Here is a 17,394-nt window from a genome sequence, read left to right as displayed (position 1 = left end):
AGATATATGTTCTCAATACAGGAGCATTTATGAAAAGTGAACACTTAGTTCATGAAGCAGATTATTAGTAAATCTCATCAGGTGGGTATCATGTAAGTCACATTTTCTCTTCATAATGCATTAAATTAAAAATCAAGAACAAAGAGGTAAATAGAAAACCTCTATACAGGGGCCGGGGGTGGGGAAGGCTCCCCCACTGATCAAAATAGAAGGCAGTTTGCAAAGCTCCTGCATCGTATTTATTTTGAAATATTTTAATTATGGGATGTTGATTTGTGCTGTCAAATGCCTGCTGATTGAGCTGCAAAAAGACATCCTTTGAAAGAGAACATACTGTTAGATGACATAAATTATTATAACATTATGTTTTACACCTTTTGTCATTATAACATTAATAACACTATTAAATGACATAACATTAATCTAGAAGCAGGTCTCAGCCAATGAGTCTTGAGTATTTCTTGTCTAAAGATGCTTATCCTCTGCCTATCATGGAGGTAGACACCTTTGAGCTTCTGCAGGTCCTTAAAAGCTAACTTATTTCACAGTTGTTGGAGGGGTCCAAGCCTAGACACCCATAGTTCAGAGGTCATAAGGTTGGTGAATGGACTTGAAAATAGAAATGGAGGCAATTTCATCAAGAGACAGGAAATCAGCCTTGTAGAATACAATCCGCATTTTCTGCTGTACCAAAAACCTTCCCTTTTCACTTGGGGTGAATTCTTGGTGTGCTATTTCTGACCATGCCTGCCTGTAAAAATATTCCTTCGTCATGGTGGCCCAGAACTGATTGTTGAAAGTTTTTTTCCCCTTGCTCTATTTTATCTCCTTTGCTTTTTTTTTTACTCTGAGAGGATCACAGCATTCATTCTTTTGTTACATCATCTGCCTTTGTTTGAACATCATCACCATTACCTGACGTAAAAGGAGTCCATGACTATAGTTTTCTTATCTCTTGGTGGTGAGGTCTAGCTAGACAATGATAGAAATTGATTAAAAATAAAAGTAAAATCAAACAAGTTGGGCTACTTTATTTCAGTAATTTTGAACAACCCAGGGAAAAACCGATCTTATGTTTCTGTTGTTAATTCCTGTTCTTGTTCCTTTTCTTCAGAAAGACGTTTCCACGGTGTTGCCCATGGAAGACGGAATTCAGCAGAAAGACCATCTCGGGCTGCATCAGAGAGACCGCTGACGTGTCAGAAGGCCCCTAGGAGATGGCATCTTATGATACTCAGAGGGCCGCAGTGCACTCCACAGAACTGGGTTTGGAAAATAAAGACAGTGCGTGGTGTTTGCAGTAAGTTCCTGTCTTCCTGCAAGGTTCTGGAACCTACTGCCGTAGGGCTTGTCTGTAGGCCTTCCCTCCTGTAAGCCCTGTTCAGCGCCGCCTGCTGCATGAAGATCCATCAAGCAAGCAGCACTTCATGACGGCCTGGGACTCCGGTCCCCAACTCCAGCGCCCGGGTTGCTGGGCTGCATGTGGAGAACGCCCAGAGCTTGGAGGCCACGCACCTTCCCAGAAGTCCCTGGGCACCCATGATGTCCACAGTCACCATACTGCAAAGCGGTGGAGCACACGTTCAGAACCCCACTGTGCACCCTGTGCTTTTTCCATTGTGCTGACCTTTCGGCCCTGGGAGAGCTTCCTGAGGCCTGGCCAGGTCAGGGCCTCAGCGTTGGGTCTCAGCTGATGGAGACTCTGTCCCTGCCTCTGGCTCTTCGAGTCACTGACCCGGGAGCACGTCGAGCCCCAAGCAGACCCCCCAGATGGCAGCGCTCGGGATGTGGCAGCTTCGGGGCTGCTGAGAGTTTGTAATTAGGTGTCTAGCTCTCATCTTAAAAGTCAAGGTGTCCCAAGTCAAGAGTCAAACCTCCATGGAAGAAAAGAATAATTTATTCCATGACTGCAATAAATGCAGTCTGACATCTCATATGTATCCCATCGATTATTCTTTCAACTAGAAAAGAAGTGTGTCAACATAAAAATGGTCTTATTATAGGGAACAAATCCCATGAATGTGTGTACTATTGATTCTCGGTCAAAGATGCCGTTTTTCCGTTTGCAGACAACGATGTTTTGCACAAAAGCTCTCTGTTCTTAATTGCATCTGACATCTTTGCACCTACATCCTGGGGCCTTGATACTGAGATCTCTACTCTTCTTAGACGAAGGGGCAGCCTGTGGTCCCTACAATGAGACTGGTTCTTTCTGTCCGTTCCCAGAGCGACTTGGAGAACAGCTCTCATTTGCCGAGGGTCACTCGGCGGAGAGGTAAGTCACTCATCCTTGGTTTAAATGCAGGCTTAACTCTGGCAAATATAGAAAAGCACGTGGGCAGATTTCTTTTACAGAGCACATTTCTGTTGCCTAGGATATGAATCCTTAAAGCCACTCTGACCGATGATTAGAATTTTACACACTGGATGTCTCTGCTTTGCATGGTTACACGTTCACTAACGTGTGACCTGCCCTTTGAGTCTGTGATTATTTTGCTTGGATTCCATGCTCAGACAGTCAGAGGGGATGGCTTTCACCTTGACATTTTGGCCCCTAGAGTGGTAGGTGCATGAGAAGCTCTGATGTTCATCCAGGGGGGGTTATGAGGGGTTGAAGTCTCCCGAGAAGCAGCTATGGGATGCCTCTTTGACTTTATCGTTCTTTGAAAGGAACCACATTCAGAATTCTTTAAGGAAGGAGCTGAGGGAATGAGGCTGAACCTTACTTTAAAAGGACTGTTATCTCACTGACCGTTTGCATGCCCAGAATCATACCTGAGCTATTTTATTTTGCCCAGCTCCAGGGGTCCCATCTACTGCAGCCAATGTAAATGGGACTCCCAAGGGGCACCATTGACTTGGTGCTCCTGGGAAGTTTCATTGTTAGAAGATAAAGGCTAACAGGCCCAATCCGTGTGGCCATATAGAAACCTGGTCTGCTCTGCATGCTGCCATATCCCACCTGCTTATATGCCTTCCCCTCTCAAGGTTTCACAGACCCAGTCTCACTCCACCTACTACCCATACCCTACTTCCCTACCCATAGGGAACCCCAAAATTATTTTTTGTGCTAAAGGGGGAGATTTATTTTACTAAGCTTTTTGTTCATATCTTTGTGCCTTCTACAGTGTGACACAATATCAAACAATTCCCATATGAACGTTTAGCTCTGAATAACAGTGTACCCTCTGTCATCTGATTTTGCAAAATGGCTAAATGATAGATGAGTGGCCATTCCACTGCTATGTTGTGTTAAGTCAAAATCTATTTTCCAGAGCTATAGGTATTTAGTAGAAAATGTATTAAATGGTGTATATTTTTTCACTGAGATTTGCGCAGAGGAAAGCACTGTGTGTTTAGAAGTGTGATTGTACCTTCAATATTATAAGATGCCATAGTTCATGTCCCATATCTGTATTATGGTTTAGAGGCTGATTCGCTTCTGCAGAGAGATCCGTTCCAAAGAGCCGGGGAGACCTCCCTTTATTCCTAGGACGGGCGCCCCCTGGGGACATTTCTTGACACCCCGTTTGTTTGCTCACTTGGACAGAGTCAGCCTTGATGAGGCTGCCAGCAGACAGGACACACGTGGGCTTGGTGGAGGTGGGATGCCAGGGACGTCCTGCCATCTGCAGACAGATGCGATGCTCACACCTGTTTCACAAGCAGAAGTCCTTGGGGGGAAGTATGTGTGCAGCCAGGTTTCTAATCAGGTGTCTCATGCATCGTGTGGCTCTGGAGCTGTTCACGCTGTTCTGCGCACATGGCTCTGCCACCTTCTTGCCTCACATGCCTTCAGGACGACGTTGTCTGGGGGCGCCTTGCCCTGAAGTGCCGTCCAGGGCATGGCCGTTGGTTTGCACCCCAGGGACCTCCGCGAGGCAGCACCTACTGGCTTCATGGTCTTCTCACTTCAGGGCCTTCCCCTTCTTTCCATCCCCGCCTCCTCCATGGCTGTGCCCTGCCCCTAATGCTCACGCTGGACCAAGACCTGCCCCAGATCCCCAGTGCGAGCGCCCTGCCCTCTGACTGACCTTCCCTGCACCGCTTCCATGGGCTGCGTCCTTCCCTTTGGGAAGATGTCCCTCCTCGGCTCTCACGACCTCACACATCACACCGTCTTGTTGATCTTCTCAGCCCTCCCGCTGTCCCTGTGTTTCCTCTCCTGTGTCCACCCATTAAAGGGTGTTCTCGTTTCCAACCATCTTCTTGGGCAGCTTCATCCCGTTCAGCCTTCAAAGACGGATTTAAGTGACACTTGTTCTACTCCTTCTCTTAGCACCTCAAGTTCTGATGAGACCGACCTGTGGTGGAACCTTCAAACTGCCTTCTTACGTGTTCCCCCCACTGGAATTAGTCAGGCGCTCAAGAGAAAGAGACCCAGCTGGCTATCTGTAGATATACACAGAGATAGATAGATGGTAGATAGATAGATAGATAGATAGATAGATAGATAGATAGATAGATAGATAGATAGATAGATAGATAGGTAGGTAGATAGATAGATAGATAGATAGATAGATAGATAGATAGATAAATGGAGAGAGAGAGAGATAGTAGACAGAGGTATCTATAGATCATATATATATATAGAGAGACAAATCTCAACAGATAATAGAAGTAGCCAATAGATCTTTATTTACACAATAGATAATTGTGATTTTATTAGATGCATCCATCCGTTTATATATTATCTGCCTTTATTTGCCGTCTATCTAGACAGATCTCTTTCTGTCTCTTTAGGTAGATATAGATATTTTGATAGATGGATAGATAGATAGATAGATAGATAGATAGATAGATAGATAGATAGATAGATAGATAGACAGACTTGAATCTACCTATCTGCTAAGAAATTTAAGGAATTGGCTCATGTGACCATGGGGCTGGCAAGTCCAGAACCTGCATGGTAGGCCAAAAAAGCTCGAATTTCAGGATCAGTATTGCAGTCTTGGGAGAATATTGCTTCTTCTTTGGGAAGCCATATTCTTTCTGCTTAGGCCTTAAACTGATGAGATAAGACCCACCCCACCACCCTCTACCCAACCACATTATGGATGGTAACCTGCTTTACTAAAACTCTACTGATTTAAATGCAATCACACCTACAAAGTAGCATCACGGCAACCCCTGGACTAGCGTTGAACCAAAGAATGGGACCTAGGTGTCGTCCACTGATACACAAAATTAGCTGTTGCCTCAAGCACTGAGCACCATCCCTGGCACCATATGCAACGACTCTGTGTGACTCCTGGGTAACAGTAACAGTAGTGACGGTCAGTTGGCTACTGAGTTTATGCTACGTACCAGCGTCTGCTCCTTAACCGTTGCTTGCACTATTCTATTCGATCTTAACAGCCATCTTCGAGGCGGGTAGTTTTGCTTAATATGACGGGGCTGAGCTCCAAAAGCCGACTTTGTAAACTAAATGGGTAATAATCAGTGAGAGGCAAGGTGGGACTGGAATCCAGATCTCTTGGATTCTAGCCACACCCCCTATAGTCTGTACCTTCTACTTTTTCCCTTATTTGGTATCATTACATAGGTAATAACCGTGTGCTCTGATGTAAGAGAAATGTGTCTTTCCCTTGTTTTGAGCTGCTCTAAATACCAGTTTGTGAATCATCTTTCTCAAGTATGTTCAAAAAAAATAAATGCCTTGGGTCACATTAAGCCTGTTATAACCCAAAGCCTCTCTCTTGACCTCCAGCTGCCTCTTGTTTTAAAACAATACTTGGAAGGAAATAAATTGCTAGCTCTCACAGCAGAGCCTGTCTGCCCCGCTTTGTGAGATCATTACCATAATGTTATGCGTCAGGAAGCAATCTTCTAAATGACACTTCAGTGACCCTAAAGAGCCTTAAATCTAAGAAGAACGCCTTGGGTTGTGAATAGTTAGTGCATAAACAGTCATCGACTTCTCTTTTTTTAAATAATCAGGCAAATACCACACAGAGGACAAAGTCATTTAGCTTTTGATTCTCTGGACTATTGTCTGGGTCCACATAGATATCATTGTTTTCTTGGTTGAGATGCTGAATCTGGACAGTATTAGGGGAAAAAAAAAGTCCAAACCTTGGAAAGGAGCCATCGTCTAGCATGACGGTTGCAGGTCTTGACTAGAGTATTTGTAAAACTAGATTGTAAGCGTCTAGGGAGAAAGGACCATATCTTATTCAACATTTTATCCCTGGCTGCTTGAACAGTGCCTCATTCCAACACAAAAAAAGCCCAAGACCCGTTTCTTGAATTTAATTATGGAACCTACCCAAAGTGGGGAATCAGGTCTTTTAATATCGACTTAGGTTTTCCTCTTTCTTCAAGAGCTTTGGGTTCCCAGGCACACAGAGAATGTGCCTTCTCTTGCAGTTTCCAGTACATTTTCCAGAAAATAAGATGTATGCTAATGCCATTTCAATTGAAAGAGCTTTTGACTAGGAGTTTTATGGTCATTTGAAAATAATCACTTGCTATTTGTATTATGCAAAAGACTTTGTCTAAAGCACTCGGTTTGTAAATAAAGCTCTCTACTGCCTACAATACAGATGTCGGTCCACCGTGTACTTCCCAGAACGCAGTTCTTGAAAAAATAGCAGAATAGCCACGTAAATGCAAACCACTTACCCTCCATGGTTAGAACAGTAGTGCTTTCTGTAGAAAATGAGATGGCTGAGAGTCACTGGACATTCCGTTCCTCCCTCCCATGCACGAGACTGAAGTGATGTCTGGACAACCTGTTTCTTTCTTTGGAACAGCTCACAAAGTGTGGGACATGAAGGGATTCAAACCAGCTTCCCCTGTGACCACCCTGGGGAGCACTTATGCATAGGGTACAGAGGACTCCTGGCATCCTCCTTGCCCTCGTGGTGTCAACATGTGGCTAGAAATGCACTGCTAACCACTCAGCATTTCCAGAAAATGCCCAGTAAAAAGGAGGGTTCAGGGCACAGATCAGCAGGTGAAAGAGAAGACCCAGCCCAGATGGAATGAGACTCCTCGTCCAAGAGCTGCTCCGTGGGGATGTGAGAAACCAAGGTGTGTCCTCTGTCGCCCATCGTGTTTATCCCACAGTCCCCATTACAGTCATCCCGTTACCGCCGAAGGTCCTCTTGCCTTCCTGCAAAAGTGAAAGAAGTTCTCCAAGGCTTGCTATGTGTTGAGAATCTGATTGTTGGGGTGAGTAACTCAACTTGCTAAAAGAAAGCAGAGGATGAAGGGGGCACCAGAGACGAAGCAAGGAGCTACATGGAGAAACCGAGGCCCCCAGGGCTGCAGGCAGGCCAGGGGAGCGATGGCACTGGGACGAACAGCTCGCGTGAGCCTGTTTCACGGAACGTCGTGGGTGTCACGGGATGGGTTAGTACTTCCCTTGGTGGGCGTTGCTGTGGGAATCCCAAACTCAATCCTAAAAGTGCCATGTGGGTTGTGGATATCAAAACAAGACAAAACAAAATTACAGATGTGGGTTTCGTAAGAAGAGACTTTCATTCAAAAAGATTATTGCAAGAAGGGAGAACCATGGAGGGGCGGAGCCTGTCGGGTTTAGGGGAATGAATGCTCTGTCTCCAAGATCAGCAGACAGAAGTCAGGCAAAACCCAGGGCAATTTCTCTTAGTGCAAGGAGCAAACGAGCCCTTCCTGACCTACCGATGCAGAAACAGCTTAGCATGGGGAAGCAGAATGAAAGCGGGCACGGTCCGGACTTTGCCCTCAGCCAGCCTGGCCTTAGGCGGAGGTCGGTGCTGGCTCAGGTTGGGGGTGGACCAAACTTCAGAGTGCTGGGGGAGGAAGGGAAGCTGAACCCAATTTGGCCAACAAGCATTTTGTTCCAGTTGATCGCCGAGAAAAAGCTGTTTAGTGAATCATTTAGGAGGCAAAGAATGGAATCTGGAGGGGGTGTCTGGTCTTGTCCTAGGTGAAAAAGGGGGATATCTGTGACTCTTGGCTAACTTGCATGTAGAAGGATGGTTCTTTGATGCTTTTCTGGAAACTCAGGAACGGAGCGATTTCGTAACATTCACAGTTTTGCAAGATCATGAGGTTCTGGTGTTCGGGTGAAGTTCAACCTTGTCCTGGGGGAACCCTGGGGGGGTCTTGGCAGCAACATTGACGCAGATGCTGAGCCTCTTGGCTGCGCAGGCTCTGAGCACAGGCATGTAAATGAGGACGCTGAGGATGCACCAAAGGAGGGTCTTGTGTGATCCTTGTTCACGGAATGCGGTCGGTGCCATGGTGTGGGGTCGCAGCTCTCGTTGGCGGGCACGGCTGCGGGAACCCCGAGACCCCCCAGTGCTTCCAGGAGGAAGCCCTGAAGGCCTCTCTGACCTCGCTGGGACAAGCTCACTGCATGTCCCTTAGAAGGAGCTGGCAGCCACCAGTCTGCTGCCTGTCCCTATAGATTTATCTTCTCTGGACATTTCCTACAAATGGAGCCCATAATATGTGATGACCTTTTGAGACTTAGCCCCATTGTAGCACACATAGACCCTCATTGCTTTGTATATGGCCAAATGATGTTGCACTGTGTGGACAGACCACATTTGGTTTATTCAGTCATTAATTGGTGGACATTTGGGCCGTTTCCATGTTTCGGCTATGTGAACATTCACCTATGAGATTTTGGGGGAGAGATGTTTGTATCTCTCTCAGGCAAGTTTCTTAATTTCTCTAAGACTCTTGGCCTACAGAGGTCACCATGCTTAGAAGGGGGGTCCCCAGTAGGTACCTCCTTACTAGTTCCTATAGAATGCAGGGTCCTGGTCCTGGAACCCTGGGCAAAACCAAATACCCCTGATGTGTATACAATTGCTTATACAGCTGGTGTGGCTCATTCTGTGCACGTCCTGTGGCGTAGGCGTGCACTGAGTCATGCCCCTTTGGGGTCAACCGTGTTCTCAGGAAGTAAAGAGCCTGGATCCTCCTAGAGGAAAACATTGATGGATAGAGTGTTGGCCTGACCACAGTGATGGCTATATCCTCTCAAAAAATGTTGGGAATGAGAAAAAGGTCTGTCCGATCCAAAGGTCCTTTCATTCCATCTGGCCAAAAGGCATTCAAGCAGTGGTGGATGGAGAGAAGATACAGGACTTCCAGTCAGAACAACTTTGATCAGACCTGTTGCGGATCTTTCTTCGTCGTGGAGACCATGTTTGCCCACTGCCTCTCCTGCATGCCCCATCATGCCCATTTCCAGCCCCCTTGCAATCGTGTCCTCCCAGAAGATGCTGAGCAGAGCTGAAGTGTGTCAGGCCCGAGCGTAGTCACGCACGATTCCCTCCCTGCACTGCCTTCCGGCTGACTGCACGCTGATGTTCGGGGGACTGTGCGAGACGTGAGCGACACATGACAGAAGTGTGACTGCTCAGATCTCCAGACTGTGTGGAGAGAGGCTTCCCCTGCCCCACGGCCCAGGCTCCGTGCTGTGCCCGACAGTGACCACGTCTGAGCCAGCCCTGTGCGGCCTGTTTGTTCCTGAAGCTCGGCCTGCTATGACACACAAGCTCTGGGAGTGTCTCTCCTCAGACCCTCCTCTGTCAACTAGGGATGGTCACAGAGCTGACATCTTTGGTTCTGGCAAGGATAAATAAAAAACAATGCATGTAAAATGCCTGCTAGTGTTGTCGTCCAACATCTATTTATTGAAATCAAGGTAGAGGAGAGAAATCACAGCTTATCAGCCATAGCTGAAGGTCTAGCTTTGTTCTATTAGAGTGGGACCCAGGATGTAGTTTTTAGAACATGTAGAAAGAGACCAACAATAGCCATATGAAGCTAATTTTAAGCACTCTAAATACCAGCTTTCTGTGCAACTGGAAAAATGAAAAATGAAGTCAAACAGCCCTTTGCAGTGGATATAGAACAATTGACAGGAACTTCCCATGTGCTGAATTGCATGGCATAAAATTTTGCATTATTTTGCATTTTTGAGGCACCGTAATTACTTAGACATATGCTCAGGGACACTTTTAGCAAAATAAGAATTTTCCAGAGTGACTATGTTATTAGAACAGGAGTTCATGTTCAAGAAATAATAGAATCTAAGTCCAAACATGGGACTTTCTGGAATTGACTTTTATTTTATAGGAAAGAGTTGATTGAAAACTAGACAGAACCCTGAGCTATTAATCCTGCCTGCTGTGAGCTCCCTGAATGTATCCTGTGTGAATGCTTTCATAGACTCAAACATGGAGATATAGGATTTCAAACTAATGTTGTGGAATTAGACAACCCAATGAGGACATCTGTGTTATTTTGTTTGACGTTTTGAACATCTCTCAGAGGCACACCCTGACACATTAAAACAGTGGCCCAGTAACGGAGACTGACGTCTCTACCCCTGGTTAAAATTACACCTCCCCAGCACAGAGCGTGGGTTTTGTGAGCTCGACCATGGGACTGTTATGGGTTCTCAATACATGTAAAATTATAATAATTGTGTCCACTTGCTATTCCTTTCAGAATCATTAACTGATTTCCCTTTTTGTCTCGGAATTACCGAGTGCATTTTGAAATGTTGTATCAGTTCTTAGCATACTTCAATCTCGTTGAAAGTAGGTTTCCACTCTGCAGAGGCAGTTGCTTGTTTTTGTATTATTTATGAAGGGGATGTTTATTCTTTCTTAGCATAAAGAACCCTTCTTCCAAGTGTTGTTCTCTTCTCAGAATAACGATGAAGTGTATCGGCGTGGAGAAGCAGTGCAGTGGCCAGCCCCCGCGCCTCAGACCCCTGGCCAGGTTCTTGGGTCTTGCCCTTAGTAACGGGGTCAACTGGGAAATGACTTAGAGTCTCTTGGTGCTATTTTTCTCTTTTATAAAATGAGAATGGTCCTTGCAGTGTCTCCCACATATGGCTGCTGTGACGATTAAGGAGATTAACAGAACAGTTCTTTGCTCCTTATAAACATCCCATACTTGTGAGTTATTTTCATTGTTCACCTTTGTTTCTTCACTGGTGTGTTTGTTTATTCATGAAGCGATTTTTGAGCACCTCCCGTGTGTTGGAGATGGTGCCGATTCCTTGCAAATGTAGAGATAAATACAAAGACTCTGTGCTTGAGCAGACACACTAACTCATGGACAATGTCCACCCGATGCAGCGGTTCTGCCTGAAGTGAGTTCAGGGAGGGACGGGGTGAAGAAAGGAGCTATCACAGGGTCAGGGGAGCTTCATGGTAGACGTGCTTTCTTTTTTTTTGGACATTTTCTTTTCTAATGGTACCCTTCCCCTCCCATGAAATTTTACTACCAAGGTTATGTACACCTGTTTAGGTACTGCATGCCTATTTGTTGTGCCTTACACATAAAGACAGATTTTTTCCACCCATAAGAACCAATCGTTGTGTCTCAAAATGCTGTTGTCACCATTGAGAATGCCTGTGTAGCAAAAAAACTGCAACATTGAATGGGCAGAAAAGAAATTTTGACAAGATAGAAAGGAGAGTATTCCTATGGCCATACTGGCATTGAGTCTTATATATTCACTTTTTCATGATCCACACAATGTCTCTATATCTACATGTTTATATTAATTATTTTTACATATGTATGTGCCTTGTATGTGCTTTTGCTGTTTAGGTGTGTGTATTTAGGTTATTATAGCTTAAAATATACATTGTTCTAATTAACAAGTTTAAATTATTTTTAATGTATCCCTTAGCATCATTTTTCACATAATTCAGAGGAGGAAAAAAAGCATACAATCCTACTGGTATTATTTTATATAAATGACTTACTGAGTGGACATATCCTAGTGCTCATAGTGAGCAAAACGGGGTAAGTGATTGTAAAAAAAAAAAGCCTCATTAAACTTTATTTACCCATCCTAACTATAGAAGCAACCATTTATGTAGAAGTGTGGGTATAGTAGAAAAGTATAAAGGAGAAATTTAAAAGTTGTCCATGATCATAGGACTGAGGTAACATTGTAAACGTTTGGGTTGCACACATATTCCGGTTACGGCAGAAACACACGTACAGCTAAAAGTTGAAAAAGAGAGCGGAGGTCTCCAGGACAGTAAGAGACACCCAAGTGTGTGGTCAAGAATTTAATCTTGTGCAAACAGATGTAGCCTTTGCACTTTAGCTGCTCGCAAGTGACCTCTAAGCCCTTGGAATGTCATGCCTGCCAGGAGTGTCATTTGTTTGCCTGGGGCTTTGGGTCACTGGATAATGTAACCGTGAGGTTTAGGATTCGTGGGCAGAGGCTGCTGGCCATGTCACGAAAGCCCACAGTGTGACACGGGGGTGGGGGGCTGTGGGTCATGCAGTGTCCGCTTGTCTTCCAGAGTGGCTGGAGATTGAGGTCCTGCACATGGTCAGTCATCCATACTTACATGATGGAGAATAAAACAAAATCTCTGGCCCCAAGACTCGGTGAACTTTTGGGATTGGCACCCCTCCAAGTGTGTTGTCACATGCCAGTTCCGGGAAAGTAACAACGCTGTGATTCCACAGGAAGAGGGCGTCTGATCTGGGAGCTGCACGTTTGCGATGCTCCTGTGTGTCTCTCTATATGCCTTTTCCCTTTGCTGATTTCCACTGTATCCTTTAGCTGTAGTAAACTGTTACTGTGAGCAAAACGGCTTTCTGTGAGTCCTGTGAGTCTTTCTAGTGAATTACTGAACCTGAGGGTGGTCCGGGTAAACCCCCCCGGAGCTTGGAATGAGCATCAGAAGTGGTGGCAGTTTTGGGGAGTGTTCCCTTTACCTTTTCAGTTGACTAACTTCTGCATGGGCATATAGCCAAATGCAAGGGGAGGCCCCAGAAGGGGGTCACAGCCAGGAGCTGTGGTGCAGAGAGAGACACACGATTCAGGGCTCCAGCCAGGAAGCTGGGGCACTCTAGCCGGGTTCCTGTGCAGCACTATTGATCAGGGCTCTAACTTGTGTGCTTCCCACGCATGGTGCATGGATGGGCTGACCCCACTCAATAAGCTGGAGGCTCTCATCTAGCACCAGTGAATGCTACAAACAGCCCACTCAGTGCAAGAGGAACAACATTGTTGTGGGGCAGCATAGGGAAGGAGAGCTTACTGGCCAGGTGGTCTTCAGCCCGCACGGAGGGTGGGCGATATGTGGGGAGGCCACCTGGAGAATGGGATCTGCAGGAATGACAGTTCAACTCAGTGACATTCAGCAAGAGGTCGTGCTGCAGGGCACAGACCTTTTCTTTCTGGAGGGACAGGTCCATGTAGTAGCCTTGCAGGAGTCAAATTTGAAAAGTTTGTGGGTAATCGTGAATCTCTGGCTAAAGAACTTGGGCACTTTCCTATCTGTTTTATCACTTGCTGTCTTTCACTACGGCCTTGGGAAAATTGGTTTCTTCATTTGAAAAGCGGTTTGTTAATATTTAATTTACAGGATTCTTGTCAAATGTTCAGTTGGAAATGTATATTAAATATTAATTACATTCCCTCATACCCCAGAGCTTGGAATGAGCGTCGGAAGTGGTGGCAGTCTTGGGGACTGTTCCTTTAGGTGCTCAAAATAAGGGTTTCCTTCTACTCTAACCAAGAACAGCCTCCAGGTTTAAGCAGGAAAGTTCTATGAAGCATGTGGTATTTAAGAATTTTTTTTTTTTCTGAAAGAAAACAACAAAGGTGAAATTGAAGCAGAAATCAGTTGAAAACATAAAAAAAGAAACCCAAATAAGTAAATGTGGCTTTTGGTATTTTGAGAATTAATCCAGTTTTTAAAATCCCATGATCACACTAAACAAGGAGGGGTTACCCTGGAGGGCCTGGACAGACACTGTCTTACCCGGTGACCACGGGTGACATCATCAGTGATGAGTCGTATGGAAATCATGGTTCCCTTGTTAGGACGTGATGCAGTCACCTGACCATTGAGGACTTCTCCCTGAAACCCACGAGGCCAGTTTAATCATCAGGCAAGCATGAGACAAACCCACATTAAGGAGACTAAAAAAATACATAACAGTCAAGGTCATCAAGAAAAAAGGGAAATTCTGAGAAACTGTTGCAGAATACAGGAAACCAAGAGACATGATAACTAACTACAATATGTTATCCTGGATGGGATCCTGAAACGGAAAAAGATGAAAATTGAAAAAACTGGGGATTTTATGAGTTAATAGTAATGCCCCAAGATGGGTTTCCTAGTTCTGACACACTTATGATGGCTATATTAAATGGTATCATTAGGAGAAAATGGGTGAGGGAAATCTCCATACAATCTTTACACTGTTGCTGTAAATCTAAAGTTGTTCCAAAGTAGTTTTACCTAAAAATATTAAACGGGAAGAACAGTGCTAGGGAAAGGAAAGTTCCTGCTAACTCACTGTGGGTGTCTGTACAAATAAATTTAGTGCCAAATGAACCACTATATTACCCTTTATATTCCACGTTCTCTACAACAGGCATCTTCTGTCCACGTTCAACAGAGTAAGGGATGAGGCCCTTGGGTCCCTGATCTAGAAATATTCTAGGGTGACTCCAGTCACACTCCTGAATATAACACTCAGAGTGAAATTAACTGCGCAGGCTTTGAAACATCCTCTCCCACAGAGAATCCAAGCACTTCCCAGCTGGCTATTGATGTTCAACCCTTTTCTTATCCTTTCATAAATTAAGGGCAACCAGAATGTCTTGGCATTTTTAGGGAGTCTTACATACAGGAGGTATGACTCGAGTCAGGCAGGAGGAAATTCCTCTTTACTTGGGTGAAGGGAAGCTCAGCTGTTTTGTTCTGTTCAGGCCCTCAGTGGATCTGGTGAGGTTCACCCACATCAGAGAAGGCTGTTGGCTTTTCCCTGCCTTCCTATGAAAACTTTAGTCTCATACAAAGACATCCTCACAGACACATTCAGATGTTGGACCTGTAGAGTATGGCAAAGGATCGGAAGTCATTTCCATGATTAAGTTATAAAACTGGGATTTCACCTGCTAGCAAACTGTCTGTTTTGGACACATGAGAAGATTCCAGTTCTATATGGCAAGGGACGGAGGGAACTCCGGACAGCAGCCTGCAGGGGACTGTGTCCTCCCAACGACCACATGAATGAGTTGGTCAGTAGCCCCCTTGCCCATCGGAGCCTTTGGTTGAAATCCCAGCTCTGAGGGGGTGCCTTGATGGCAGCCTGGCAGAAGACCCTCAATCAAGACCTAGCTATCCCAGACCCAGAGAAACCATGAGGTAATAATGGGCATTGTGTTCAGGTGTTAGAGTCTGCGGACCATTTGTCATTCAGCAGTAGAGTACTGATACACAGAATTTAGACGTTACCCTAAGGGGAACAGGAAGCCATTTCCATAAACCAAAAATCTAAGGATTCTATATGGGGAGATTACTGCAAGCAAATAGCAACTTGGGATGGAAGATGAGAACTTGCCAACTGTATGAGGATTCTCCAGAGAAATGTACCAGCTCCAGAAGAGAGACTTGCCCTTCCTCTGCCTTTTTGTTGCATTTGATCACTCAAGGGATTAGGTGGGTCCTCTTCACACTGGCACAGGCAGATCTGTACTCAGGCTACTGGTTCAAATGTAATCTCCTCCAGAAACACCCCCACAGACAACCAGCAATAATATCCTACCAACTCCCTGGGGCATGCCTCAGCCTGTGAATTTGGCGCATAAAATTAACCATTACGTCAACATACAAGAGCAACAATTCATGGTCGCCAAACAGGGGAGAAGCACCCTTTGGTTTGGTAGAGCATGCAGTTTGGTAGGGCATGTGGCTTTGATGGCCTTGCTTCACTGGGGGTGTGCAGACCATCAAAGGAGGAAACCAATAAGGAAGGAAAATAAGAGATAGAAAACTTCAGAAGGTACACATGGAAATAAAGATCAGGAGGCTTATACTGTGAAAGGTGTGATACCTAGTCCCTCCATCTGCTGTATCTCTAATAAAGTCTGCAAAGTAAAGTGACAAAATACCCCATGTGGATGGATTTCTCATGGGAATGGGTGAGGGAGACAGATTCTGTGTTGGGTGACCCCAGTAAAGGCCTGTCTTCTGGGCTGTTGATAGAGTGCATGTATCTAGGATAAATGGTCTTTGTTTTTTACATTCATGTTATAGCATATGTCATGAGTTGACTTTAGGGTTTCACCATTTTTGACTTGGATGCAATGAAGAAGGACTGACCTAGGAAACAGCGATATTATTTGCCACCATCATTACCACCTCGTTGGCTGGTGTGACTGTGTCTTCATTCACACATTTGTCCTGCCTTCTTGCAGAGCACAGTGTCAGCCTAGTTGTTTCAATTTCCACAAAAGTAGACGGTTTCCTCAGGTTCCCAACCCACTCGATGCCAACACCCTGGAACATGTCTTTCTCTGCTATTTTGTCCATTCTGGGGACATTTCATTCTGCTGGTATTACCCAGGCCACATTGTAGGACAGAAACATTGTACAAACTGACCACAGAACATACGAACTCTAGGAAATTCTCATACGCAAAAAAAATATTCCTTCCTCCAGTGTTATCAAAAACCTCCACTCTCAGGCATGGTCTAGGACTGGGAGCTTGTAGGAAATGGAGAATCTCAGGTCCCATCCCCAGATGAGACTGGAGTGTTTCACTTTAACAAGCCCCCTCATGCATCTGTGTGCACCCTGAAGTCTGAGAAGCTCTTTTCCACGGTGTGAATGTGAAATCTCAGCTGCTCCAACCAGTGATGTGAGAATCGGGCAAAGGAGACCGGAGTTGGTGGTTAGGGGTCTGGCCTGGGTTGGAAACGTCAGACTCCCAGCTCCTGGCTTCTGCACTGACAGCCTAGAGGAAGTTTCTTCTGAGACCAAGATTTCACTTTATCACAAGGACCCATATTCAAACACCAATTGAGTGAAGCTGTCCTTTCCTCCCGTTTTCTACAGCTTCCAAATAGCTGTCCGAACCAAAGAATAATTTTTATAGAAGACTTCTCTCCTGAGTCGATACCAAAATTGCCCTATTGCGTGCTGGGAGAAAGCGCTTTGCTCTGTGCGGGATGTCTTCATTTGTTTTGTCTCAAGTTGAAGTCATGGAGGAGTGGAGGCAGGGAATCATGTACAACATCCAATTTTCCTCCTCTTCTTTTTCCTTTTAAGAGGCTGGATAAGAAAGCTGGTCTCATTTGAAAGCCCAAAGGAGAATATTGCGGTAAGAAGCTTATTCTGTGCAAAGGACAAACAGGATCGCCCACATCGAATCCTTTCTCTGTAGCGTTAACCACTGTCAAAGTAAGAACAATGCAATCCACAACTTCCTCTAAGTTTATATTCAGCTAAAATGTTTATATTTTTAGAAGCCTTTTTTATGTGATTACTGCTGGATTCATAGCTTTTGAGTCTACCTTGGCGATAAAATGTAACCACGTATGTATGTGTTGATACTCTCCACTAGGCCATCTTGTCTTGCTGATTTGAGACCAAGTCTCTACAAAAC

General features: G+C 45.1%; 1 protein-coding gene across 1 annotated transcript in view; it reads left to right on the top strand.

Annotated features, from left to right (window-relative positions):
• Positions 1–1,931, top strand: part of LOC130678809 (pseudouridine-5'-phosphatase-like) — a 97,827-nt gene extending 95,896 nt beyond the window's left edge. Inside the window, exon 4 of the mRNA XM_057495307.1 lies at positions 1,115–1,931. Coding sequence (XP_057351290.1) covers positions 1,115–1,195 — 81 coding nt within the window. The 3' untranslated portion in view covers positions 1,196–1,931. The remainder of the gene's footprint in view (positions 1–1,114) is intronic.
• The last annotated feature ends 15,463 nt before the right edge of the window (positions 1,932–17,394 follow it).

Source organism: Manis pentadactyla, chromosome X, assembly GCF_030020395.1.
Source record: "Manis pentadactyla isolate mManPen7 chromosome X, mManPen7.hap1, whole genome shotgun sequence".
In the NCBI taxonomy this organism is placed as follows: Eukaryota; Metazoa; Chordata; class Mammalia; order Pholidota; family Manidae; genus Manis; species Manis pentadactyla.
The sequence above is the reverse complement of the archived record's forward strand: the minus strand, read 5'-3'. Positions and strand labels throughout refer to the sequence as shown.